This window comes from Candoia aspera, chromosome 1, assembly GCF_035149785.1.
Source record: "Candoia aspera isolate rCanAsp1 chromosome 1, rCanAsp1.hap2, whole genome shotgun sequence".
NCBI lineage: Eukaryota > Metazoa > Chordata > Lepidosauria > Squamata > Boidae > Candoia > Candoia aspera.
The window spans coordinates 188,937,337-188,964,239 of NC_086153.1; the positions used below are offsets into that span (position 1 = coordinate 188,937,337).

At 36.4% G+C, this 26,903-nt stretch overlaps 1 protein-coding gene and 1 long non-coding RNA gene across 2 annotated transcripts in view; both read left to right on the forward strand.

The window, feature by feature from the left end:
• Nucleotides 1-26,903, forward strand: part of TTN (titin) — a 286,118-nt gene that overhangs the window by 111,357 nt on the left and 147,858 nt on the right. The window contains exons 108-141 of the mRNA XM_063305418.1: nt 825-872; nt 978-1,034; nt 1,141-1,206; nt 1,846-1,923; nt 2,397-2,768; nt 4,428-4,520; nt 5,658-5,735; nt 6,552-6,617; nt 7,934-8,017; nt 8,846-8,908; nt 9,772-9,852; nt 10,348-10,431; nt 10,761-10,838; nt 11,290-11,367; nt 11,570-11,650; nt 11,836-11,919; nt 12,268-12,372; nt 13,223-13,357; nt 14,865-14,930; nt 15,643-15,726; nt 15,987-16,052; nt 16,346-16,426; nt 16,894-16,983; nt 18,225-18,311; nt 18,577-18,651; nt 19,671-19,754; nt 19,919-20,035; nt 20,200-20,544; nt 22,774-22,860; nt 23,068-23,145; nt 23,347-23,430; nt 23,686-23,769; nt 24,024-24,080; nt 25,000-25,098. Coding sequence (XP_063161488.1) covers nt 825-872; nt 978-1,034; nt 1,141-1,206; nt 1,846-1,923; nt 2,397-2,768; nt 4,428-4,520; nt 5,658-5,735; nt 6,552-6,617; nt 7,934-8,017; nt 8,846-8,908; nt 9,772-9,852; nt 10,348-10,431; nt 10,761-10,838; nt 11,290-11,367; nt 11,570-11,650; nt 11,836-11,919; nt 12,268-12,372; nt 13,223-13,357; nt 14,865-14,930; nt 15,643-15,726; nt 15,987-16,052; nt 16,346-16,426; nt 16,894-16,983; nt 18,225-18,311; nt 18,577-18,651; nt 19,671-19,754; nt 19,919-20,035; nt 20,200-20,544; nt 22,774-22,860; nt 23,068-23,145; nt 23,347-23,430; nt 23,686-23,769; nt 24,024-24,080; nt 25,000-25,098 — 3,315 coding nt within the window. The remainder of the gene's footprint in view (nt 1-824; nt 873-977; nt 1,035-1,140; nt 1,207-1,845; nt 1,924-2,396; nt 2,769-4,427; nt 4,521-5,657; nt 5,736-6,551; nt 6,618-7,933; nt 8,018-8,845; nt 8,909-9,771; nt 9,853-10,347; nt 10,432-10,760; nt 10,839-11,289; nt 11,368-11,569; nt 11,651-11,835; nt 11,920-12,267; nt 12,373-13,222; nt 13,358-14,864; nt 14,931-15,642; nt 15,727-15,986; nt 16,053-16,345; nt 16,427-16,893; nt 16,984-18,224; nt 18,312-18,576; nt 18,652-19,670; nt 19,755-19,918; nt 20,036-20,199; nt 20,545-22,773; nt 22,861-23,067; nt 23,146-23,346; nt 23,431-23,685; nt 23,770-24,023; nt 24,081-24,999; nt 25,099-26,903) is intronic.
• On the forward strand, nt 25,487-26,537 carry LOC134507463 (uncharacterized). Its single transcript, XR_010068910.1, has 3 exons — nt 25,487-25,537; nt 25,721-25,786; nt 26,472-26,537. It is a non-coding gene; the product is annotated as an uncharacterized LOC134507463 (long non-coding RNA).

Genomic DNA, 26,903 nt, shown 5'->3' on the forward strand with positions numbered 1-26,903 from the left:
TTTTATTACATTTGTAGTTGTATTGTTGCTGGTAATACTTCATAATTATGCTCATTTAGTGGTGGCTCAGCATGTGCTGCATGTTCTGTAAGATGATTCCCATGCCCTGCAAAAAGCCATCTAAAGTAGAAAATGTTCACCACCTATAACACACTTTCCCAAGGGAAACAGTCATTTTCTCTAGGTGATTCCAGCAACAAAATATTGCAACATGGAGTTTTACTGCTTAGGATTAGATTCTCTTTCAGGATACTCTGTTTTGTTCCTCCCTCCCATTGGTTTTGCATTTTTTCCCTCTGCTAGTCCATCAGCTTTCTAGCCTACTGGCTCATTCTCAGTCCTAAGTGACTATTTTGCAGGGTAACTGAATTTTTAGGGCTCCCCCCCAAGATTTTTGTTCTCCTTGCCACCTGTCAGGTTCTGCGCAGTCTGCTGACATATCTCTTTATTTTAATGTATTTAATGTATTTTTTTAATCCTGCCTTTATTATTTTTATAAATAACTCAAGGTGGGGAACATACCAAATATTCCTTCCTCCTCCTATTTTCCCCACAACAACAACCTGTGAGGTGGCTTGGGCTGAGAGAGAGTGACTGGCCCAAGGTCACCCAGCTGGCTTTCATGCCTAAGGCGGCACTAGAACTCTGTCTCCTGGTTTCTAGCTTGGTGCCTTCACCACTAGACCAAACTGGCTCTCTTTATGCATGGATGATGCCAGTTTGGATTCAGAGGGCCTGATGCTTGGAAAATTGGAATACTGTTAGCATGCAGCATATAACTAAATTAATATGATCACTCTGTTACTTGTTCATTGTCTTCCCAGATGTCCCAGATGCTAGAGTTGCAGTTCCAGTTGAAGTTCCAGCTGAAGGTAAGGTTTACTTTTAAAAAGACTATATTAAATTAGGCAAAGAAGTATTTAAGAACTGGGTGCACCATGAAAATATTTTAATGAATATATTCCTTTTTCTGTAAGAAGTTCCTGTTCTTCCTATCTTCATCCCTATGCCAGAAGAGAAGAAAAAAGAGAAAGGTATTGCAGACTTGCACTTCAGAACATGTATTCAGTGGATATTTCCAAATATTCTATTTCGTCAGTTTCTTGAGATGCTTAATTATTTTCATTTTTGTTTTTGAAGTGGTTAAAAAGAAAATCATCAAAAAGGTGACTCCAAAAGTCCCAGAGGAAGTTCCACCTCAGAAAGGTAAGTCAGTTTGTTTGTTCCCAAGGTATAAAGCATATTTATAAAGAACAAAATATTAATGAAGAAAAATGATCACACCTTTTTGAGCTTCATTTATGTTCCTCATAAATGAAGTATATTTCATGTGTTACAGTGAAAGACCCACAGCCTAACTCCTGAAAAGGCTACATACGCATACTGGGCTCTGTAAAATAGTTTAGCTGGGTCTCCTAACTTTTTAAATGGGGAGTGATTTGGTTTCAAGTTTATTATATTAGATTGTAACAGCTGAATTTGAAAAAAAAATATTTAGGATGTTTTTCTCATGTTTTATGTTGTGTTGTTTGCTCTTTAAATGTCATCCTATATCTGTTTAATTCACTGAATTCAGTGGGTCTACTTCTGGTATGGGTAAATTGCACCGTTAAAACTTCAGTGGGAGCGATAAGTGCTTATTAATGCATGACTCATTGTATAAATTAGTAAACTGAATCCAGTACCAGCTCAGTGTTGTTTGTTTAAATCAAATCAAAATCAGATCACACTGAAGAAGTTTGCACGGTAGGGAAGCAAACTTCTTATTAGGTATGCTTTGAAATGTTTCAGAACCAGTAAAGAAACCAGAACCAGTAAAGAAGCCAGAACCAGTAAAGAAGCCAGAACCAGTAAAGAAACCAGAACCACCACCTCCTGCCCCAGTCCCAGTCCCCAAAGTAGAAGAAATTATTCCAGCCAAAGGTAAATAATCAAAGATTGAAATGTGTTTGCCCAGAAACTAATCTGTTGCACTGAAAAGAGCTCTTTGCTTAGGCAATTAAAAATGTAGATGTTATTCTTCATTCCTCTTCAGTCATCATAACTTTTGATCATCCAATTCATGTTGAATTCTTCCTTTCTGCAACATTTGTGTTCTCAACTTATGACAGATGTGCAGCTTATGACAGACGAGCTTACTGAGTAAATTACCAAAATATATGATCAATGTATTACATATCTTAGCCAAAAATGGGAGAAGGGGAGAATTAGGATTTTCACTCAGCAAATCAAGTTATAATAAATACATCTGCCTTGAACAAAAAAAATATATTGCTGATGGTTTATAAATGATGTGGCTTTGAGAAAGCAACACTGTACTGTTTTCGAGCACATGCACTTAACAGTGTAGGAAAATGCTGATCTCAATTGTTCACACAATGTTTTATATGTAAAAGTTCCAGCCAAGAAACCTGAAGAGATCAAAGTCACAGCTGTGATTAAGAAGAAAGAGCCTGTTTATGAGGAAAGGGAAGAGATCCGTGAGGTTCGCAAAGAAGCATATGAAGAATGGGAAGCGGATTATGGGGAGGAACATGAATATTATGAAAAAGAAGAAGGCTATGACGAAGGGGAAGAGGAATGGACATATGGAGAAAGAAAAGTAGTTTACGAGAAAAAACCAGTTCCTCGGGAAGAGTGGGAAGAGGATTATGGGGAGCAACATGAATATTATGAACGAGAAGAAGGCTATGACGAAGGAAGGGATGAATGGACATACGTAGAAAAAGAAGTAACTTACAAGAAAAAGCCAGTTTATCATGAAGAAGGTATATTTCTTTTTCAAAAAGACAATTTCCCTTTTTTCTTTCTTTCTCTTTTACGTAATAACTTCCATAGATCATTAAATCTATCAGTATCTTTTGTTTTACTGACCTTTCTGGGTGAGGGGGATGGTAATCCCATAGGATTAGAAGAGCTACACATTTTATTTTATTTTTATTTTTTTGCAACTACTTAGTTGACTAAAATGATTTAATGCATAGGCTTGGCAGGTTAATTGATTAATTAATTTATTTATCTAATTTGTCACTGCCCATCTCCTCCCACCAGAAAGACTCTGGGTGGTTTACAACAAAATGGTCAATAAAACAATAAATAATTACAATATATAAAAATACTCTACATAAGATACAATTGCAATAATTAATAAATATAGAAAAAAATAAAGTCCGGATGGCTATGATCCAATTCAGTCCTTGCATTGGAGGAGCATTTTAGGGCACTAGCCATCCCCAGGCATGACTATTCCCCTCCCCGCCCCAAGCCAGGTGGCAGAGCCAGGTCTTCAGATTCCTCTGGAAGGCCAGGAGTGACAGGGCCAATCTCGCCTCCGGGGGTAGGATGTTCCAGAGGGCAGGAGCTACTGCAGAGAAGGCCCGCTTCCTGGACCCCGCCAAATGGAGTTCTCTTACCGACAGGGTCCGCAGCATGCCCTCTCTGCATGATCAGGTGGGACAGGTTGATGTAGTGGGGAAGAGGCGGACTCTCAGCCTGGCACCATGCCATGTAGGGCTTTAAAGGTGATAACCAACACCTTGAAGTGGACCCAGAAGCAAACTGGTACCCAATGCAGCTCACGCAGTAAAGATGTTATATGCACACTTCTAGGGGTGCCAAAGATGGATACTTCTGGATACTCTTCAAGTGTAGCCCCATGTAGAGCGCATTGCAATAGTCTATATGAGAGATAATAAGGGCATGAGTGACTGTTTGAAAGTCCTCCCGATCCAGGAAAGGGCGTAACTGGTGCACCGCACGTAGCTGCGCAAAGGCTCTCCTGGCCATGGCTGCCACCTGCTCTTTGAGCAGGAGCCGTGAGTCCAGGAGGACCCCCAAGTTATGCACTGGGTCTGTCTGGGGCAGTGCAACCCCATCCAGAACCAGAGATGACAAAGTCCCAGATATGGAAGAGCCATTAACCCACAGTCACTAATTCTGCCAACATGCATTTTAGGTGAACAGCAGTGCAAGTAATACTTGTTCAGATAAGGAAATGGGCATGACATAATGATGCTAGAATGTTTAAGAAAATTTATTTATTTTATTTATTAATCAAATTTATCACCACCCATCTCCCCGCAAGGAGGAACTCTGGGCAGTTATATTCAGCACTTAATGACATTAAACTAAACTTTTATTCCTCATCTTTTGCTTTGCTACCATTATATGATCCCTTAGGTTTACTACCTGAAGGAAATATAAGGAAATACGATGTGTATTTTTAATTAAATATAATATTTTATTGTATAACATTTTCTTAAACTGATGTTATGCTCTTAGAACACAGGCATAGACAGGGAAGAGAATAAAATAAAATAATGTCAACTAATATTGCTCTAAATTAGCCTGGGACCTTAATTAATTAATTAATCAAAGATCAAACAGTATCTCTATTTGGTTCTTGAACTTTCTTTTGCCTGTTACAGTGGTCCACGTTCCTAAAAAGCCAGAGCCTGTGCAAAAACTACCAGAAATTTCAGCCAAAAAAGAAGAAAAGAAAAAAATTATTATACAGAAAGGTTTGAGCATTACTTTCTACTGCAGCGAGTTTTGTTTAAAAATTGCTTTTTTAAAGTGCATATTTTACTAATAAATAAAATTTACTTTTATATAGTAGATGATTTAGAAAAAAATAGATTATGGGTTCTAACATGAGTTCTAAAATACCAGAGTCCAGGGTAGAGACTTTATACTACCAAGATAAGGTATGAGGTGCTGCCACTGGAGGTGTTTTTAATCTTCCAATTATTCATGTGTGGAACCATTTTTGGCCCATGTATAATGAAGACATGCTGAATCCTGGTCACAAACTCTTACGTTAAATTCATATTTTTGTTGCTAAGTGTACAAAACACTTTATTTGTCCAGCCTTAATATACTGGACACTGCAACACTCTGTCAGGTTACATTCTGTTTCATCTCACTTATTAAAAGAGTTGTTATCAGTAAATCCAAACTGTTAATCAGTTATTCCTTCTAAACACCATTTGTGGCCATTTAAATAATTCTGAAATGAAAGATCTCAGCTCTGAATTTTCAGTGTGAAATACTGGGGAGCAAAGAGAACAATAGGAATCTCCAGTATCAGGAGTTTCTAGAGGTGGAATGGCAAAGCCTGAAGTTCCCATTCTAACTTGCCCAGTAAGACTCAGAAATTAGGTAGGATTGCCATAGCAAGTATTCAAAGGAGTGAGGTCCAGAAACAAGCCACCAGTGCCAGGAGATCCATCATCACTGATTGAAGCAGTTGGGCAGGGAGAAGATTCAAAAGGTGTCATGAGAACCATGTAATCTAGTATACTGTACATGGATCCCAAATGTATATGCCTTTCTACGAAATCCGTGAAATGGAATGCATGCTTCTCTTTTTTGCCACTTACAAGTAGGATAGGATAGAGGTAATGGTGGTGAAAGTGGGAGCAGAGTCACTTCAAAAATAGAGTCTTACTCATCTCAGTCCTTATTTGTCTTACTGGTTCTCTCTCTTATTAAGGACAAATACAGGACAATCCAGGGCATAATGATGGTCCATCTCAGAAATTTTAGAGACCTTTTTGTAGAATCCAACATTATTTTAAAAATAGTTTATAGTAGAAGATCTCAAGGCTAAAATATTCAGATACAAACTCATGCTAAGTGTTTTAAATCCCCTTTAGTTACGAAGAAGCCTGTAACTGAAGAGGTGACAAAAACAGCTCAGCAGTTGGAGGAAGAACGACTGAAAAGAGTTAAAGGTATGAATGAACAAAAATTAAATTAGGTTTTTAACAATGAATGGTGCTATTCATATTTTGCTTTAATTTAATATCAGTGAAATATAGGAACACCAGAATAAATTCTGTGCATGCTCCTCATTCTAATTTTGCGTGGTCCTTGGCCTACTTCCCAAAGTCCTTGGCATCAAAATATGTCCCTTTAATTACCTATAAAAAAAGATTTTTATTGCTAATAGCTGATTTTTTGATGTTAAAATATTAAGAGATATGTCCTAAATACTTAAAATAATTGCAGTCTCAACATATAATGTACTCATGTTTAATAGTAATTGTTATTATCAATGGAATCAAAGAAGATTAAAATAATCCATTAAAAGCAATGGCATCTAACTAATTGTTACAATATATCTAGGTAATTATTTGGGACTGCTATATTCACCTAAGTAATAGGGAAAAATTAAGAAGATATTAAGATAGTCACACAATATAAGTTCTGTTCAGCTTGATTTAGAAAAGAGGTTGAAAGACATCTCAGTTTCTTTGCTGTTTTTACTGGCTATCAATTTTCTCCTTTCGAAATATGTGCTACCTTTTCTCATTTTATTTGGCTCCGTTTATTTCCCTTGCTAAGATTTAAGATGATCTTTCTAAATCTGGTGCCTATCAGATGTGTTTGGACTTTAACTCACAGAATTCTCAGCCAGCCTGGCCCAACAAAACCGGAGGGTATCTGGATGGGGAAGGCTGCTTTAAAATGTTATTTATTTATTTATTGGTTTATTTATTTGTTTAGTATTTTATCCTTATTGGGACTAACCTTTTATATCCTTAAAGCTCCAGAAGTTCCATCCAAAAAACCTGCAAAGATAGTCATCCATGAGGAAGTTATAGAACAAAAAGGTAGAACATCTCATGTTTTTCCATTTCTTTCTGTGTTCTTGTGAAATACCTATGTCATATATGAACATTGATTTGTATAAATCATATCCATTCATTTTTTCCTATCTTTCATGGTGTTGTTCACACTTTTTTCAGTTCACTATTCTACTAGCCTTTCCCCTACGAATGCATGTACAGTTATTCAGTTGAAGGAATAGAAAATTAAAAGTAAATAACGGGACAGCTAAGAAAATATTGAAACCAGTCTCCACCCAACAGCAACAGTGTTCTGTACAGAATTCCTATGAACTAATCATATCCTCTTCCAAAAAATTCTATGATAATAAAGAACTTGAAAAGTGAATTTCCCTCACTCCGATTTGAATTATTTTTCCAATAAAGATTAATATTCCATGGCTACTTAAAATTGTGAATTGTCATTGGGAAGTGTTCTAGAAGAGATGTACCATTAACTGATGAGTTTAACTTTTAATACTTTGTATCAGTTGGTCAGTGCTCATCACTGAGTTTCTTATTAGAAGGAAATCTAATAAAAATTAGAACTCCGTGTAGTGGTGTAGTGTACATTGTACATTGGGTGCACGATTGGAAATAAGATAATTTAGTTTATATGAGCAGATATTCTGTTCTTTGAATTTTTGTTCCTGTGTGAAAGTTGACATTCATCTAAAGGGCACTATGCCCGGCAGACCAGTTAGTACTTCTGGGCATGAGTTAGATTGGGAAAGTAAAAAAAAAAAACAACTTAGAAGAAGGCAATGGCAGATCACTTCCTTATTGTTGCCAAGAAAGTACATGGAGATAACCATAAAGTTACCAGGAATCAACTAGAGGGAGTCTTTATATTTATTCATGAACACTGGGTTAGGTTTTTTGGGGGTGGGGGAGAGATATATCCCAAAGCATGCATATACTTCAAAATTCTTATTCATCTTTGCAATTTTTGGAAATAGTTATTTTCTTTATTCCGCTTGTAACATTTGCATAGGAAACTGATTGCTCCTTGACAGTGCTATTTTTGCTTTCTGGTGATGTTCTCTAGGGTTACGCGAAATGTTTTGCCACAGAATGTTTCAACCTGAAAATGGGCTATTCTCAATGTTCCTGAACTCATCCAACCTTGAAATGCTCTCTGGAACATTCAGACTGGCCTGATTCGAGATCAGATCACTCAGTCTTGGAATTTTTTTCCTATCTTTACGACTTACATATAGCAATTTTTTATTTGGAATCCTGGCTCATAATATAGTACATATGTGTTTGCAAACCAGTTTCATAGGTTTAATTTCATATTTTTGACTGAATTCTTATTTCAGTCCCAGCTGAACAGAAATGGACTATTTCAGAGGAAAAAGTGACTGTTTCCTATCATGAAGAAGAAGAATATAGATATGGTTCAGGTAGCTACAAACACATATCATTTCTTTTATCTCTTACCACCTTGTTCCGTGTGAAAAAAGAAATGGGCCAATTAAATGCATTTGTCTCTATTCAGTGCTCTTTTCTGACTATAGCAGCTTTGAGCATAGCACAGAACTGTCTCCCATGAAAAAGAATCGCCTCATTCTTTTACTTGTGAGCCATCTCATGTTTGTGAGAACCTGCTCCCTTTGAAATGCCCAAGGCATTTATCCTTTATAACTTTAGGACCATAAGTATCTCCCTGCACTGAGGTCAGAGTATGACTCTGGGTTCTATTTCATATCTCTGTTTTGTCTTACTATATGGACCATTTCAGTAGTATTGAAAATAGTGTAAACGCATCTTTTAAATGTGATAACTCTCTTTAAAGAACCTGAAGAGTATGAGGAGGAAGGCTTCTACGTGGAATACCCAAGTGAAGGTAAATTCAGTTTTATTTTAACATAGCTTTACCTAGTTTGGTAATAAGTTATTTCATATAAATTCCTAACTTCCTAGCATGTTCTAAACATGCTCGGTGTAGTTACATTTCTGTATACCTTTTTAAAAAATCTCTTGAGTGCTGTACAGATGACAAATGAATATATAGAATAGTAAATTTCACCACTGTACTTGCATTAGTTATAACATAAAAGCTATGTACTCATGTTCAGAAGAATAATTGGAACTTAGGGAACAAAGATAGCAGGAACAATTCTGTCTCTCACTCTTTTGTGAACTGGCCATCGAAATTGATTTCAGGTATTTTAGTTTTATGGAGAAAGTAGCATAAATACAACTTTTCCATTTTCCATTTTCTTTTAAAGAACCAGAAGAGTATGAAGAAGAAAAGGTCTATGCAGAAGTTCCTGAAGTTCCACCACCTAAAGGTAGATTTTTTTTAAAAATCAGTTACATCAACAATACCCAACTTTGGGAAGTTCATAACATCATCATTAAAAGCTTCTGAGAACCACCTTAAATACCAGAGCTTGGCAACATGGTGTCTAGGGGCATCACATCATACATTTCCCCCAATGGTGTCTACATTATTCCAAAGTGGAATAAAAAAATAACATTTTTTAATTGACTGAAATCTTGTGAGATTGCCAAATCTTCTGCAATTTTGATATTCTTACTTAGAATCTTTTAAGATTTTGAGGAAGAAAAGCAAAATTCTGAGAGATTTGGTGATCTCTCAAGATTTTGATGATTTAAAAAAAAGCTATTATTTTATTTTGTCATCCATATAAGTAACAACTAGGAAATTATCACTGGTCCCTAGATTATAGGTTCGGAAGAACTGAGTTAAATAATTGGCTTTAGTGTGGGGGCTTAGGTAAACTTCTAGCTATCAAGAGACTGATCCTTGCATCTCTCTACTTGTTATTTCATATTCTTGTTGGTCTTTCTCCAGGTTTCTGAGCATCTATATTTGGACTTATAAACAAATTAGCAAACCCTACAATGTTTTTCAAATATAATGTTACCCTTAAGTTTAGTCTATGAGAAAGACTTTGATTTTATCTGATTTTATAACAATATCTTTTTGCTGTAATAGGGAGGCAGCCTTTCTATTAACCTCATTTCTGTTAATTCTGTATATTCGATTGATCGTTCATAACTGTACCTCTTTTTGTTAGAATAATATGTGATTTTTTAAAAGAAAACATTACTGTTAATGTTGAACAGTATTTCAGTATGAATACATCCTGAGCACTCTTCTAAACTTCTATATTGTGTATTTTTAAAGTTGCTGAGGTGCCAAGGAAGCCAGTGCCAGAAAAGAAAAAACCTGCTCCTCCTGAAAAAATGGAGCCACCTCCAGCTAAAGGTACACCAACTGGCAGAAGCTTGCTGGCCTTCATTCTTTTCAGAAATGTTATGTATCCATACATTGTTTATATATGTGTGTATATGTTTGTGTATATATCCTTCAGACATACTTCAATGACATGAAGAATAATTGGCTGAGTTTTGCTTTTTAGCAGAACGGGGTATAGGAGGCAAGGCCTGTTGTGTCTGAATAGGGGACTAGGACTTATCGAAGAAGGCACATTATGCAAAAGCATGTTACTAAATCTTCGGTGATATTAGAAAATACTAATACAGTCAAAATCAGTGAGGTTTGATGCAGCTGTTTTTGTGACTGCATCCTGTGAGAATAGTATTTTCTAATAACACCTAAGATTTAGTAACATGCTTTTGTCATACAACTCACTTCTACTTCTTTGAGCATGTTGGAGCAATTGCTGAATATTCAGCACACACACACCACAAACAAGAGTTCTAAAATATTAAAATTCTCTTTTTTAAACTGACAATACAGTTCCTGAGGTACCTAAGAAACTTGTTCCAGAAAAAAGAAAACCTGCTGTGATCCCCAAGAAAGAAGTACCACCACCTGCTAAAGGTACTTAATTAGAAATTAGACTTTTCAGTAGAATTAACATTCCTTATGTTTTTATCTTTCTACTTGGGTGCTTTGCGGGGTGGTGGTGTTCAAATTGACATCATTAATATTTTTCTGTGTTTAGCTGTTAGTGCTAGGGTGGACATTTTTGCTTATTGATGGACATCAGGAATCTTAACCTGAGGACCACCTGAATGTTGGGCTGGACTGGGTGCATCTCTTTCGAAATTGCCATCTTTTCCTTCATTTTAACATGTAAATCACTAACCATTGAATGTTGTTGATACATATCCAAGGAATTCTCTGTTTTACTTTTAATATCTTTAAAGTGCCTGAAGTGCCAAAGCCGGTCCCAGAGGAAAAAGTGCCTGTTCCCATTCCTAAAAAAGTGGAACCACCCGCTAAAGGTATGTAACAGAACTTTAAAAATAGAGTATTTTATTTTATTTTATTGGTTCAAACATTTATTCTATGGCACATTTTCAAAACTGGTCTGAGATCCCACAACTGGTAATGCTACAATTGTTCTTTTTTGCTATACCATCCATGCAATGCTGCCTTCATAAACAATTATTTTTTGCTTAGACACTAGATGCTGGAATTAGCAGTAGTTCCATTAAATATGTCAGAAGGCACTCACGGTATATCCAAATATTATTATAAGCATCAGAGATGGGGTGAACTACCTATTGATCTCCTACAGGGAAGGCAGAGGAAGATGAGATTTCTCCATTTGGCTGTGATTCAATTAAGAATTCACTCACAGTATTATACTTGATGAGCTCACAGACTGATAAATATACTTGCTGCTTGATTTTAATTATATTAAATTTTGGCATTTTAAAATCTGTTTTAAAGTGCCAGAGGTACCTAAGAAAGTCGTTCCAGAAGAAAAAGTTGCCATTCCGAAGAAAAAAGAGGTTCCCCCAGCTAAAGGTACAAGAATCACACCCCTTTATTAAAAAGAGACCAGTTCCTTTATTTCTCCCTTTGTATTTTCACTTTAACCATATGGGTGTTCAGTCACACCACAGTTCACTTGAGCCTTATGCTCAAGTTTGTTTGCAGTTGTTCAGGATATCAGTCATAATTAGGTTCTGAAGCCTCTACATACTGTTTTATGTGCTTCTTTTAAAAGTACCTGAGGTGCCCAAGAAACCAGTTCCTGAGGAGAAAATACCCCGACCTCGTAAAAAAGAAGAGGTTCCTCCAGCTAAAGGTATAGTACCCTCCTTTAAGAGAAAACAAAAGTTGAAAAAGAAGAAAAACCATCTGGGTTTTACTTCTGCACTGTTCGTTGATACACTGTCTTCTTGACTGTAATCCTCTCTATTTTATATGCATGCTTTGCACTTCGGTTACCCTTGAAAATTTGGACACTAAACTCAAATCCTCTCTTTAAAGTGCCTGAGGTACCAAAGAAAGTAATCGTTGAGGAAAAAGTACCTGTTGCCGTGCCCAAAAGAGTTGCACCCCCACCAGCGAAAGGTATTATCTCGGAAAAAAGTTGGAATGACTTGATCATATCGAAGAGTGTCTTTTCTCGTTGTGTGCTGACTGTTGTTCCATGTTTTTCACTGTGTATCATGCATATTGCTAGTAACTCATGAAGACATTGCTGCAGAGACAATGGGAGGTAGGGAGATGGGCTTCACGTATTTGTTTTGTAATGCTGTTTAGCTCTTATTTGTACATTGCTTATTCAAGGTACTGTTCAGTTTAATTCTCACTCCAGCACCATTTAAACTCTCAAATAAATATTGAAAATAGTTGCAGTCATCTGCCAGGAATGTATATATTCCAGTTAAATCTGTACACGTTTAACTTCTTTTAAAGTGCCCAAGATGCCTAAGAGGGCTGTTTTAGAAGAGAAAAGATTTGTTTCTGAAGAAACAGTATCTGTTACCATTTCTAAAAGATTGGAAGCTCCTTTACCTGAAGGTATCTTTACAAATAATTGGACTTGTGAACCATTTTTTTTTCATTTTTCTAGACACTTTTGTTTTTAAATAACTGCCCGCTTGTTCTGCTTTTCTCTGCTTCTGTTAACATAAATGGTTTGTTTCTGTTTTGAATTTGTGTATCGTTGGAACACCATTATATGTGACAAGATTTTGCATCTGGGCAAGACCCTTGAAAAAAGTAACTTTTCTTCAGTTTTGTCCCATGACTTTACCTGAACATAATCCACCCCACCCTCCATTTAATTGTTTTGACACATCTGTGCATTTATGTGTGAATATGTTTGTACTCTGTGTGCATTGGGAGGAGGTCTTTGGATCTGAGGAACTATGAGCAGAAAGAGAAAATCCAAAATTCTTGTCCTCTGAGTGCTTGCATAAGCACTAGCAGAAGACTTAAGTAACTCTACAAGACTAGGAGAATGATCTTCTGTAATCTTCCTCAGGTGTTTAAGAAGATGGAGGAACTTCTCTGGATTCCAATCCCACTTTTCTTCAGAGAACAATTGTCACATGATGACAGTACTATGAAATTCCATAATTAGGAGGGAAGCCTTAGAAGGGCAAATAAATCTCCATAATACATTGCTTTATTTTAAATCCTCTTTTAGTCTTCCTGCCCCCAGGTCAAGGCACTGACGTTGATACTCATTTATTCATATTTATAAAATAGATTTGCATTCATACATAAATTTGTGTATTTTTGTCTACTCAGTCCAATTCCTGTTCTTTCATACATTAATACATTCACCTGACAAGAGTGGAAATATAACATAGTATCCTATCCCATAGTAATGTTAAAGATAAACTCATCATTTAAATCTCCACAGTGGAAAAATGGACAGAAGAAGAAGAGGAAGAAGAGGAGGAGGAAGAAGTAGTAGTAGTAGAAGAACCCCCCGTTTCTTATGAGAGAGAAGAGGAAGTCTCTTATGAGAAAGAGGAGGAGATTTCAGAAGTAACAGGTATTCCACTATTCAAAAGCTAAAGAATTGTCATCTTTCCTGCAGTAGCATAACTGTCATTACAACATTTGTGCCATTTTGAAATTAAATCCATCATACAGTAATTATGGTATGATTTGTTTCATTCAAGTGAATAGTTGAATACAAACTGAACATTAAAACAATGTATTTAAGAATATCTGCATCTTCTTCCTTGTTTTGATGTGAGGAGCACATCAACTTCTAAATCAGTCTTAAAGGCTGCTTAAAAAACACCACTGTCTCGAATCTTGCTTTCCCCATCCAAATACATACATACGTAATGCATTTGTAGAGCAGCGTTGATGCTTCTAAATCTACATTCATGTAGAATTCCAGATGGTGTATGCGTGCATCTCTACATAATAAGACTTCCTTTTTTTTGCATGTTGATTCATCACAACATTTCATCTGAAAGGGACTTTATTATTCTTAAATAAATATGCCATATGGAAACATTAATATAAATGTCTTCCTTTTAGTACCCTAAGTTGGAGAACATGGAAACGTTTGCAAATACTATTCATATTGTAACTATCCAGAATCCAGTAACCTAATGCAAGGATAAAGAAATCTTTAAAAAAAAAAACAATTTTGTATATCTTAAAGATATATTGAGCTGCAATCCTGTACATAATTATTCGGGAATAAGTCATATAGAACTCAATGTATTTGATTTCTCCATGTATATAGCATTCCTGAAATATTAACTCAGCACGCTTTTCCAGCTCCTGTCATTTCCAGAAAAAGGAGGTTTCAGTTCCACTCCTCCGTTTGTCCTCCCTTAGCTTGTCTCCTGGCTATTCATGTTCTTACCTTAAGGGTACAGCATACATTCAGACAGTTTCTCTGAGTCTGAGGTCCCAGCTTTCCTTATTTATCCTACATGCTCACACTTTCTAAGCCAACTGTAACAGCAAGGGGATTTCTTACGTTGCTGCTTTATTTCAGAGAGAGGCAAAATATTTTAAATATTATACAACATTATCGTCATCTTCATTATTATCATTGCTGCTGCTGCTGCTGTTTTAGGTTACTGCATCTTATAAGCAAGGAACTTAATAATGAATTAACCCATTAATACATGTATATGTGATGTAAGACATTCTGAGACACCTTTCTGAGTATTAAACTTGGTTAGCCATGACTCTAGGAAATGGACAGTTACTTGACATGCCAGAGTCTGAACCGGCCCAATATGTGAATATTATCTCATATACATAAATGTGTGTGACTCATAAATAATTGATTCTGCAATCTGTTATATATGTGGCACTTATTTCCTTTGATTATACTCTAAAACAAGAGGAATTGTCAGTGCATTAAATCCTACCGGAGAATACATTTGCAGGCATCCACATAATGTAGCATGCAGTCCAGTGAATGAAGCATATTTGTAACTCTTGCTCATTTTCCTTTTTGCTAACTGTAAATTTTCTTATTCCAACTATTTAACTGTACATTCTAAGCAATGCCTTTACATTTACAGAAGAGGCCTATTATGCTGAGGAGGAAGTACATATTACTGTTCCTGAAGAAGTGCCACCAGTTAAAGGTATCTCATTAACCTCTTCATATATAAGGGTTGCTTAATTCACATATTTTCTTTGGTTTATCCTTTCATTGTAGGGTAGTCCTTTTAGCGGCGTGCTTCTTTTTGGACTAGCAGTTACTTGCTTTCAAATTTTAGCCTGCCAATGTCATTTAAAAAAATCCCTTATAGCCATATTTTGAAGAGAGTCCAGAAGAATAATACCTGTGGCAGTTTTTGCTTAGAACCAACATTTCCTCCCACCTGTGCGAGCGTAGTCTAAGCCAAGTTCCACTCAACTGGCAAGTCAGGAGGAAACAATCTTTACATTGGCTCCCTTCCCCTGGTGGAATGTCCAATGCTGTTTGGAAGAGTCCCTGAACAAAGGATTATGGGAGGTAGGAATCTGCAGGGGAAATAGGAGTCTGTCCCAACAGTGGAAGTGCTCCACTGGATAGGAAGCTGGACTTGAACAGAAGGAACTCTTCCTTATGCAGATGGTAGTACCTGGAACCAGCTCAGTGACTCAGGTTGATTTCATATAATACCTTTTTTTTTCTGCTGTTGCTATGGGGTAGTATGGCTTCGTGCATCCATGTATCAATGAATTATTTCACTTGCACTTTGTGTCTAGGATTTCCCCCCTTTCTTTCCATAAAATTTAAAGAGGCAATTGGTAACACTGCATAAGAAGTCCTTAGAAAGTGTTGCTTATACCTAAATATTCTTTCTAAAGTTCCAGAGGTCTGGAAGAGACCTGAACCAGAAAAGAAAGAACCAGTTGCTCCTCCCAAGAAAGTGGAAGCTCCTCCAGCAAGAGGTATAAATTTACTGCTTCTTGTTACTCAGCCAAAGGGGATTGTCAGCCATCTAATCTTACATGGACTGAGGGGAGGGAAGGTAGGAAGAAAAAGATGTATAAATTTACACTAATCTCTTTTTCATGAACTGTGAAAACTAAGTGTTCCTAAGTAATCTAGCCACATGTGTCTTCAGTGAAATCTGTATGTCCTTAGTTCTCAGAGTGTTTTTTTCCTGTAACGTTGTTCAAATGTTATTGACATTATGCAATTTCTTAAGTGCCCAAGAAAGTCCCTCCTGAAAAGAAGGTTCCACCTAAAGTTGAAGAGCCCCCACCAGCCAAAGGTAAATAAACCAAACAAACAACAAATCAGGGATGTGTTTTGTCTAGCTCTTGTTGTATATTTTTAGCTAGTCAGTTTTGGTTTGTATGAATAGTATCTTCATTGTCACCGTATTTTGGCCCTTCTTTTAGTCTTCTCCCTGTAATGTTGTCAAATCCTCAGTCTCATCTCTTGTCTAATTCCTGTTGTAAACATCAAAATTCATATTGATTGTTAAAGGGGACTAATTCAGTTTAAAATATTTTGCCTATTTCAAATGCATTCAATAGGCCTACCTTCATTATTTTTTTTAAGTGACAGAAGTCCGCAAGAAAAAAGTGATTACCGAAGAAAAAATTGCTGTCTCTAAAAAGGAAGAAGCTCCACCAAAAAAAGGTGCATCAAGTTCTAAATTCTGTCATAGGCATCTGTACCTTAATCTTGACTAGGAACTAAAAATGGCAGTATAAGTTTGATAAATTGCTGAGAAGAAATGAATAAATACAGCCCAAGGAGACTATGGGTTTCATTGGTCAAACTTCCACCTCTAGGACAAAAATAGCAACCCACTTTTAAAATTGGTGGATTTTCAGAAGCACTTTGTGATATCACTAACAGAACATCATCAGAAGGACCTTTTATATAAGGAAAGTGGGGGATCAAAAGCATGCCAAAGTAGGCAGTTTTTGTCTTGTTTCTCTAATTACGCTGAATAGTCTTTGTTTCCTGTTTGATGTACAATGTCGATGTCTTCGTATCTTTAATAATGTTTGTAATTAATAACAGTGTAATTTTGTAACTTTGACCTAGTACTTATCCCATACTGATAATTCAAATCAACTAAAAAATAAATATTTTTCAAGTGCCAGCTGTGCCGAAGAAAGTTGTCCCAGAAGAGAAAGTCCATGTTCCAATACCTAAGAGACAGGTAGCACCACCACCACCACCTAAAGGTACACTACTTGTCTGATTCTATAAAAAGTTTTTTGCATCAGTTAGGAAATTGCAGAAGTTGTGAGCTAGCTGCTTCCAAGGAGGACACATTTCAGCTTTGGCTAAACATTTGCAAAAATGTTTTGTTCTGGCTTTTAACAAAGAAAGAATATTGGGTTAATTGGTATATAAATAAATATCAGCTCTGAAATACTTTGTGCTATACGCCTGTATTACTTTTTATGTCTGCAATGTTTAATCAGTATACTAATCAAATTAGTTAGTTAATTAGTAAGGGGCAACTATAAATTATAGAAGTTACATTTCAGAGTGGTTGGTCCAAGAGTTAGGATTATTTATTTGTTGATCTATTTTGCCATTCAAACGAAATAAAAATAGTTAAATTATAAGGCTAGATATTACCCACAAAAAGGCCCCTATATTAAGGTTTTAATATTATGTAAGTCATGCTGAAAATTACTCTATTAATTAATGAATTGGTAAAAGGCAACTGATTAGCTAACATTCTTGATAGTGCAAGTTAATTTTTCCAGTTATTACAAGTTATCGGCTTATGCTAATCAATAGATTGAATTGATTTGATTCCCCATCTGGGAACATTGTTTCAGATATATTGGATTCCACTTCCACAATTCCTATCCAGTGCAGCCAATAAAAGTTGAAATCAACACATCTGTAGGTCACTAGATGGTAGAAGATTACTGAACTCTGTACTGTATTTTGGATTACCGTTTTTATTATAGTAATGAAAAAGTCCTTTAGCACTCTTCTTAAGTGTCATTAGTTTTGTGTTTCTTATGTTCTTGCCTTTGTTGAAAAAGTGTCGCCTTGAATCTTTATCTTGCAATTATTTACTATTGATGTAAATTTTTGCAGGGGTTTACTTGTTTTCTTTTTGGTATGCTTTATCATGATTAATAAATACTATTTCTACTATAGAATCAGCATTGTAAAAAACTGCTTCATTTTAAGATAATTTTAAAACAAAAACACTGTTCTGTGTTCTGTAAATGATATAGGTGTAATATAGAGTTTTTAACATCTGTTCAGCGTACGACTGTTTAATGCTATGTTGTCAAGTTGCTGACTTTCTTAGAAGAATTGTCTTGTTTAGCAATTTGGCTGTTGTTTGGAAATTTTTGTCCATCATCCCATTCATATAATTATTAGCATCAACGATTTATAGATAAAAGTGTAAATTCATGGCATGGTTTTCTTATCGCTTTCTTTCAACTGCCAGAAGTGCCAGAAGTGCCAAAGCAAGTTGTCTCTGAAGAAAAAATATCAATGGTTATCCCCAAAAGAAAAGTAGCTCCGCCAGAAAAAGGTATTTGAGCTTTGGACAAAACAAACAATAAATAAATATAAATAATAAGACAATCTTATGAATTCTCAAATCAAACAATAGCTTCCTTCCAAAATCATTTGAGGAGAATGGACAAGGCCTATTTTTCTTTCTTTCTGTCTACGTTCTATGGGGAAGTCTTTAATCTCAAATAGTTCCATCAGTCTCATGGGAATTCTTATAGTATGCCTTAAATAGTACTCCTCATGTGGTATTCTAAAGTGAAATACTATGTCTTTAATAACAGCCATGGAAGAGCACTGGGGTTATACAGAGGAAGTGTCTGTTTCTCTTTACGCAGAAGAGGACATTTCATATACAGGTACGATGTCAGTGAGGAAAAACATAGGGGCAGCAACCAAAAGCCGAGTAATTAAATGACAACATTTCACCTCCGTTTAATATTTGCTAAGAAAATGAATATTTATCATTTATTTGTAAAAATATTAGTTCTCCAAGAGAACGAAGTATCCCTGTCTCTTGTTATCTCCAATAGAATTGGGAAGCTTACTGATATATAACTGTGGTATGAATCACTGAGGGCTCTGATCCTCATTAATAGTAAGGAAGGCTTAATGGCCTAATGAATAAATAATAGTTCTTGATAGTTCTTTCTATCACAACAGAATTCTATCCTTTCAACACAACAGAATAGGTTAACAATCTAAGAAGGTAAATTTTGCACAGCATTAAAAAAATGTTTGCTTTTTTCCTTTTCAATTTTTAATTTGGATAACTGCTTGAGCTGTTCTACTTCCTACACTGAAAGCTTCATCTCTCTAGTAAAATGGCTTAGAATAGGAAAAATCTTCAGAAAGTAGCATTTAGGAAGTTTATAGAAAAGGCCAATAGAAATTCAGTCATTTCAGCACAGACTTAACATAATATCTTCTTAATGGACTGAAAGATTGGTCACTTCTACTCATCTTGGATATTCTCTGGAAAAATTGTGTAGAGAAAACAGTACCCATTATCACAACAAATCTTTGTATTCAGTGCTATTCATTGACAACACAGTGGTCAATCAGAAGTTGAAGAATACCCAAAAGATTTTGCCTGTAACTGCCAAAAATTTCTTCATGATGGAATTTGAAAAATGCATACTTTAAAAAAAATGTCTTAACCTACCAAATGTAAAAGATTTCACATCTCTTTTTAATCCAAAAGCAATACACTGTACAAGGAATAACGTAAATAAAAGAGATGCAATTACAATAAAGTCAAATATCTTCTTTAATCAAATGTGTGTATATTTTGTCTGGCATCAGAAATGTATGTTGGTGTCTTGCTGTTTTTAAAGCCTTTTCAGCTCTTATATATTAATGTACTATATCTTTAAAGTTCCTGAGGAACCTGAGAGAGTTATCAAAAAAGAAAGAATACCTGTATCAATTACTGCAAAAGCGAAGAAACCTCCTGCTAAAGGTATATTTAAGATATAAATCTGGGTTCTTTGTCTGCTGTGTATGCTATATGTTATTCAAGTATTTGTGATTATTTAAGTATTCTTTTGCTGAATGTTTACATTATTAAAATGTTGTTGGTTATATTTTGTAACTGAAACTCCCCAAAATTCATATTTTTTAAAGTTCCTGAAGAGCCTGAGAGAGTTATCAGGAAAGTTCCTGAAGAGCCTGAGAGAGTTATCAAAAAAGAAAGAATGCCTATATCGATTACTACAAAAGCAAAGAAACCTCCTGCTAAAGGTATATTTAAGATATAAATCTGGGTTCTTTGTCTGCTGTGTATGCTATATGTTATTCAAGTATTTGTGATTATTTAAGTATTCTTTTGCTGAATGTTTACATTATTAAAATGTTGTTGGTTATATTTTGTAACTGAAACTCCCCAAAATTCATATTTTTCAAAGTTCCTGAAGTTCGTAAGACTGTTATTCGAAAAGAAGTGGTCCATGTGGAAGTTCCTCAGTATGAAGAAGAGGCTCCTCAGTACGAAGAAGAGGAAGAAGTTCTCCGATTTGAAGAGGAAGAAATCCCACAATATGAAGAAGAGGAACGATATGAGGAAGAAGAGGAACGATATGAGGAGGAAGTCTCGCGACATGAGGCGGAAGTCTCACGATATGAAGAAGTACCACCTCATGAGGAAGAAGAAGAAGAAGAAGAAGAAGTAGTAGTAGTAGAGGTACCTCATTATGAAGAAGTTCCTGAATATGAAGAAGAGGAAGAAATTCCTCTACCTCCTCCACCTAAAGGTAAAATTCAGTTTTCAAAAGCAATGGCAAAAACATGTATATTTTAAGAATTTGCTTTTACACCAGTTCTTTTGTTTATTCTGATTTGTTTTGATCTGTCATTCATCCTCCTAACTGAATTTTGAAATTGATGTGTGGTTCTCAGGTTATAAACTGCAAATATGAAAGTTTGAACTAGTCAATATTCCAAAAATATTTTACCTATTTAAGTTTTAGGTGCTATCTTCTTTTTGCAAAATTATTTTACTTACAACCAAACTTCTACTAGTTGGAAATAGAGAGCCTAATAAGTGAGCCTGCTCTATCTGAAAATCTTGAAATATACTAGTGCAATTTTATATTTATCTGTTCTTACATTAGTCCCAATAAATTCAGTAAAACTCCCAGAATAGTGTGTACTATTCAGATCCCTGACATAAAGCCTATAGACTCTTTTGATCCTGGACAAGCATCATGCTCCATTTGAATGTATTTTTTAAATATATTTTTAAGTTTTTTTTAAAAATGGGAAGGTAGCATGCTACAAGACCTGGACATGTTTATTTCAAAGAATGTTTTTGGACCCTCCGTATACCCTAGAGACTTTCTTAGAAAGTAGCAGTGAGGACTTTCATCCCACTACTCTACTGGAAGCATGCTTATCTGCCCAGAAAAAAAAAAGATTTAGAAGTAAACTGAGGTGATAGATTCCAAGGAGGAATCAATCTCACTTTTTGGTGATGTTTGTTAATTGGCTACATGCCCCATGACAGCCATTTTCCAAGTGTTTTCTTGTGCCACTTGCACAGGATAAAATAGGACAAAGCTAGAGTAGTATGGTGGAACTATGGAGGATGAGATTGAGCAACCTCATCAGCTTTCTTCTCAAAATCCCAAGTGTCCATTGTCCTAAAATAATTAAGGATCTCTGATTTTAGCCTAAGCTCCCCCAAATTAAATGATACATTTCATAGCTTAGATCTGAGCTCTACTGATCAATGGTACAAAAATGTCTAACATAACTACATGTCTAACCTAAGGTGAAGGACCCATCCCGCAGCATTGTCCAGCATTTTCCTTCTGCCAGTACAGGTATAGGTGTATCATGAGCATTTGCTGGAGACACCAGCCAGATGTGATTCAGTTATTGGATTATTATTTATTAGTTTTTAAAAATGAACAGAGATCTGACCTGCTTGTAACCAAAGCGTGAGCATCCAGAAACAAAGGGTTCTGAGACATTCCTAGAAAGTGAAAATAGTAGATGGTGACAGCCCAGTGCTTTATCTGGAAATGTTGCAGAAGAAAAGGACAAAAGAGTGGAACTAGGGAGGTCAAGAGGGAGCAACCTCTTCGGGTTGCCTTCTGCTTAATGGGTAATTTTATGACTAAATATGCCTACCAAAGGACAGCTAACGTATTCTCCAATTTTCCTAAATCCCTACAGTATAGAAAGAAATTGTCCAAGTTCAAGAAAGAACTGTATCATAAGGACTATCAATAAAGTGGCCTTATTCCTCCCATACTCATCCCAGATTATCTCAACTCATTCCTTTAATTCATGAAGGACTATGTCTGTATCCTTGACAGCTGTCATTTCCTCAACTGCCCCCCGCCCCCGCTTATCTCCTCATGAGAACTGAAAGAAAAAGGACAGAATTTGAAGTCATAAATTCACCTACTGTTGTAGGAGAGAATGACTGTTTCTTCCACTGGAATTTCTCTTCCTCCATGCACCCCTCCAAATCCGGCAAGTCCCCAACCCATACAAACTTAAATTAAGGTATATGATGGAAATGGTTTGCAGGGGAGAGAGGGAATCTACCCTTTTGTAGTCTGCTGATCAGAGCCATTCTGATGTCCATTAAAGGAGTGGTATGGAAGCATTCAGGCCCCCAAAGCTATTCAGAGGATTGGGGGCTCTCCTGAGCAATGTGGCATGGAGTGTAACAGGACACTGTAGAGGAGAAAAGATCTGGAACTTCCCTTGACCACTGAGCATTTGCACTATATGCCACCAGGGGCATTGCAGAGGGAAGTCCAAAAAGTCAAGATAACAACTTGTACAGTATGATTGAAGCCCTGCCTCCCTTTTTTAAATGCATGGCACATGCAACACATAAAAAAGGAGTGAGGCTTTGAATGTACAGTCACAGCTACCACCTTGACCTTTTGACCCCTCTGTGGATGCCCATGTACACTGCATCTTCCTCCGAGTCCAAACTTTTAAACATAATGTTATCTTTAAAGTGCCTGAAGTCCCCAAGAAACCTGTGCCTGAGAAAAAGGTTCCCGCTGTGCCTGTTCCCAAGAAAAAGGAAGCTCCTCCAGTGAAAGGTATGTCACATTTTCCTCATCATCATTTTCCTTTTCATTAACTTTTTAACAGAGCCAAAGATATCGGTTAAGGGGGTGCAGAATTATGGTAGATCTTTTTTTTTTTGGAGTAGCATCCTTCATAGTGGCATCCTTGCTTGTGCTGTTTAATATGCCATAACATACTGGTATTGGTGTCCTCAGTAACCTCAACCCTTCTCTCTAAAGTGCCTGAGGTGCCAAAGAAGCCTGTCCCTGAAGAAAAGGTTCCTCTGCCAAAACGGAAAGAAGCTCCACCAGCTAAAGGTGCACCAAATTGGGATTTACCGTGTCACAGTCCTTGTTCCCTGTTTGTGCTTTCCAATACAACATGCTGAGAAAGCTTGTGGCTTGTCTTCTAAAGTGGTCTCTGTGTCTATGTCCTCATGCATTTGGTGCTTTTCTTCTCTGATTTGTACCAAAATGAAACAGCACACTCAAAAGTATTTCTGTATTTTTCAATCAAAGTGCCCAAAGTACCCGAGAAACCAGTACGTGAAGAGGAAGTGCCTGTTCCTGTCCCTAAACGGGTAGAAGCTCCTCCTGCTAAAGGTACATCATCTTGGGAGGGAGACAGTTCTGCAATTATTCACTTGATCTGCATTAAGCAAGTGGCATTCAAGCCGCAACAAACAGCAGCAACGTCTGGTAATTTCTGCCGATGCAGTTTTGTAAATCCCCAGACCTCTTTGGTTCAGCCACTACAGTTCTGCCATTCTGCTTTTGTTTCTTTCACTTTCCCGCTTTGCCTTGCTTTTATTTTATTCCACTTCAAATAAAATTGATGCAAATTAATCTTTTTTAAAGTGCCGGCAGTGCCAAAAAAGGTGGAGCCTGAAGAAAGAGTACCTGTGGCAGTTCCTAAAAAACCAGAGCCCCCTCCAGCTAAAGGTACATGAAAGAGCATTTTTAAATTATTCATAGATATTCAACTCTTTTCTCCATGGAACCTGCAAATATGGGCCAAATCTTTGCCAATATTACATGCAGAAGAAATCATGATAACTAGAAAGAACAAGTGGATTCGTGACTATAATCCCCTAACCATTAGTAGGGTTTATCTTTTGTTCTTCCACCTCGCTATATTCTTTTTCTTTGTGATACGTTTCACATTTCAAACACCAAATTTCTTAATATCTTTAAAGTGCCTGAGATACCGGAGGAAGCAGTGGTTGAAGCTGAAGTGCCTCCACCAGCTAAAGGTATACCAACCTGACAATGAGTCCTCTTCTTTTGTCCTGAAGTGTAGGGCTTCCTTATGTCAAATATTATTGTTGCCTGTTCCTTGACTGTGTCATTTCTGTGGTCTTTGTGTTGTTTTGGGATCCTCCATAATTTTTAAAAGTGGGAAGGGGTCCTGAGAGCAAAAAGTGTAAGAAACACTGGCTTAGGAGAATAGACATACATAAGCCACAAATGCTACAGAAAATTGCAAATTAAAATGGATGCCTTTTGTGTCAGAGCTGCACCTGCACCACAATCCTCAAGTGGAGCTGGAAGAAATCGGCTTGAGAGCAGTTCTTTAACTATTTACAGACTTTACTATATACAGCAATATACAAGCTAGTTCTTACACAGCAATTATACATGGCAAATTCCTACTCACAGTAACACCCAACACCACTTACACTATCCCCAACACAGAACTGTTCACTCATCCTGCTTATATAACCAATATTATGTGCTAGTCACTTCACAGGTGTTGGCAGTCACATCTCATGATCCTTCTACCCTGATTACTTACTGCTGTCAGCTGTACAACAGCCTTGGCATTATCTCGTTCACACAGTAAAATTCCTTCGACCTCCCTTGACATTTTGAAGTTTTTTAAAAAAAATATGTACATGGCATCTTGTTATGTTTTACTGAACATTGTGGGATATATTTCCAAATAAAGATGCCAAATCACACCAGACTTTTTATTTAGCTTGAGCGGCAGCAATCTGAGCAGCGTCTGGCAGATAGCTGGTGCTAACGGCCTGTGGTTCACATGCAGGCTCCTTTTGCATGTTCTCAGCTTACGCTGCAGTAAAACATAATTTTGCTTTCTCTGGTTTTTCACTGAATATATCTTTATGAAAGAGACTTCAGAGATTAATCTGAAAAAAATATGTTTTAAAGTCCCAGAAGTACCTAAGAAAGTTGTACCAGCAAAGAAGATTCCTGCACCTGTTCCCAAAAAAGTGGAGCCGCCACCACCCGCACCTCCTGTTGCAAAAGGTACTTTGACAAATATATAGAAAGAATTATTATGGCAGCAATGTAGCTTTTTCTTCAGTGGTGCTAATGACAGGGCTAAGTAGAAAAGTTAACCATTTCTTTCCCACTAAGTACACTGGAATTAAATCACCTATATACTTTTAAATTGTGTAGCAAAAAACTACCTCCTTATCCTAGTTCTAATTTTAAACTTTTTCACCTGGTAGAGGGTCCCCTGAATTGTTCAACTTCTAAGTCCTTTTTCTTAATCAATTCTGAAAATGCCTGGCTTTCCCAACCAGACTTTGCCATTTTGGAATGTTCTTGTTATCATTATCTTACCACGGGGCCTCAATTCATACTCTCACAACTAATGTTTTTAAAGTGCCGGAAGTTCCCACACTGGTACCAGAAGAGGAAGTGCCTGTTCCCAAAAAGGTGCCACCTCCACCAGCCAAAGGTAGATCCAACATTTATAATAGAAATGAGAAAAAATATTAAGACTGATATTACTTGTCATCTATATTCTTAGAATTAGGCACCAATATTGATAGTTCAAAGTCTTGTGATGTCTTATATGTTTGTCCATGGTGACATCAGCTCAAAATCTTAAAAAAAAAAATCTATCTTTCAATTCCTGAAGTTCCCAAACCTGTCCCAGAAGAGGAAGTGCCTGTTCCCAAAAAAGTGCCACCTCCACCAGCCAAAGGTACATCTCACACTTAAAATAGTAATATGAAAAATATTAACATTGACATTACTTGCCATCCTTATTCTTAAGTATTAGACACCAATATTGCTACAGTAGTTCAGAGTTTTTTGATATCTTAATATGTTTGTCCATGGTGATTTGAGCTCAAAATCTTAAAGAAAACCATCTATCTTTCATTCCCTAAAGTTCCCAAACCTGTCCCAGAAGAGAAAGTGCCTGTTCCCAAAAAAGTGCCACCTCCACCAGCTAAAGGTACAACTAATTAAAAGAGTAATATAAAAAAATATTAACATTAATATTAATTTGTTGTCTATATTATTAGACATGAATTTTGGCAGTTCAAAGTCCTGTGATATCTTATATATTTGTCCATGGTGACTTGAGCTCAAAATCTTAAAGAAAAAATATCTATCTTTCAAATTCCTGAAGTTCCCAAACCTGTCCCAGAAGAGGAGGTGCCTGTTCCCAAAAAGGTGCCAGCACCACCAGCCAAAGGTAAATCTAACATTTATAATAGAAATAAGAAAAAAACATTAAGATGGCTATTACATGTCATCCTTATTCTTAAGTATTAGGCACCAATATTGGTAGCTCAAAGTCTTGTGATGTCTTATATGTTTGTCCATGGTGACTTGAGCTCAAAATCTTAAAGAAAAAAACACCTGTCTTTCAATCCCTGAAGTTCCTAAGCCTGTCCTGGAAGAGAAAGTGCCTGTTCCCAAAAAGGTGCCAGCACCACCAGCCAAAGGCACCTGTAAAATTTGTAACATTATGATAAAATATAAATGTTGATGCCACTTGTCACTGATATTCTTAAGTATTAAACACCACTATTACTATTTAAATTTTGTCATGTCTTGTATGTTGTCGCTGTTGAGTCCAAAATCTTTAAGAGTCCTTATTATCTTTAAAATATCTGATGATCCCAAATGAATTCCAGAAACCAAACTGGTTCTTCCTGTAAAGGCAACAGCTTGCACTGTCAAGTGTATCTTATCTTTAAAACTGCTTGAAAACAAATTAATGTTAATGTTACTTGTCATTAATCTTTGTCAGCTAAGTACAAAATATCCATATTAGTATTTCAAACTTTTGTGATGTTTGTCCATGTTGA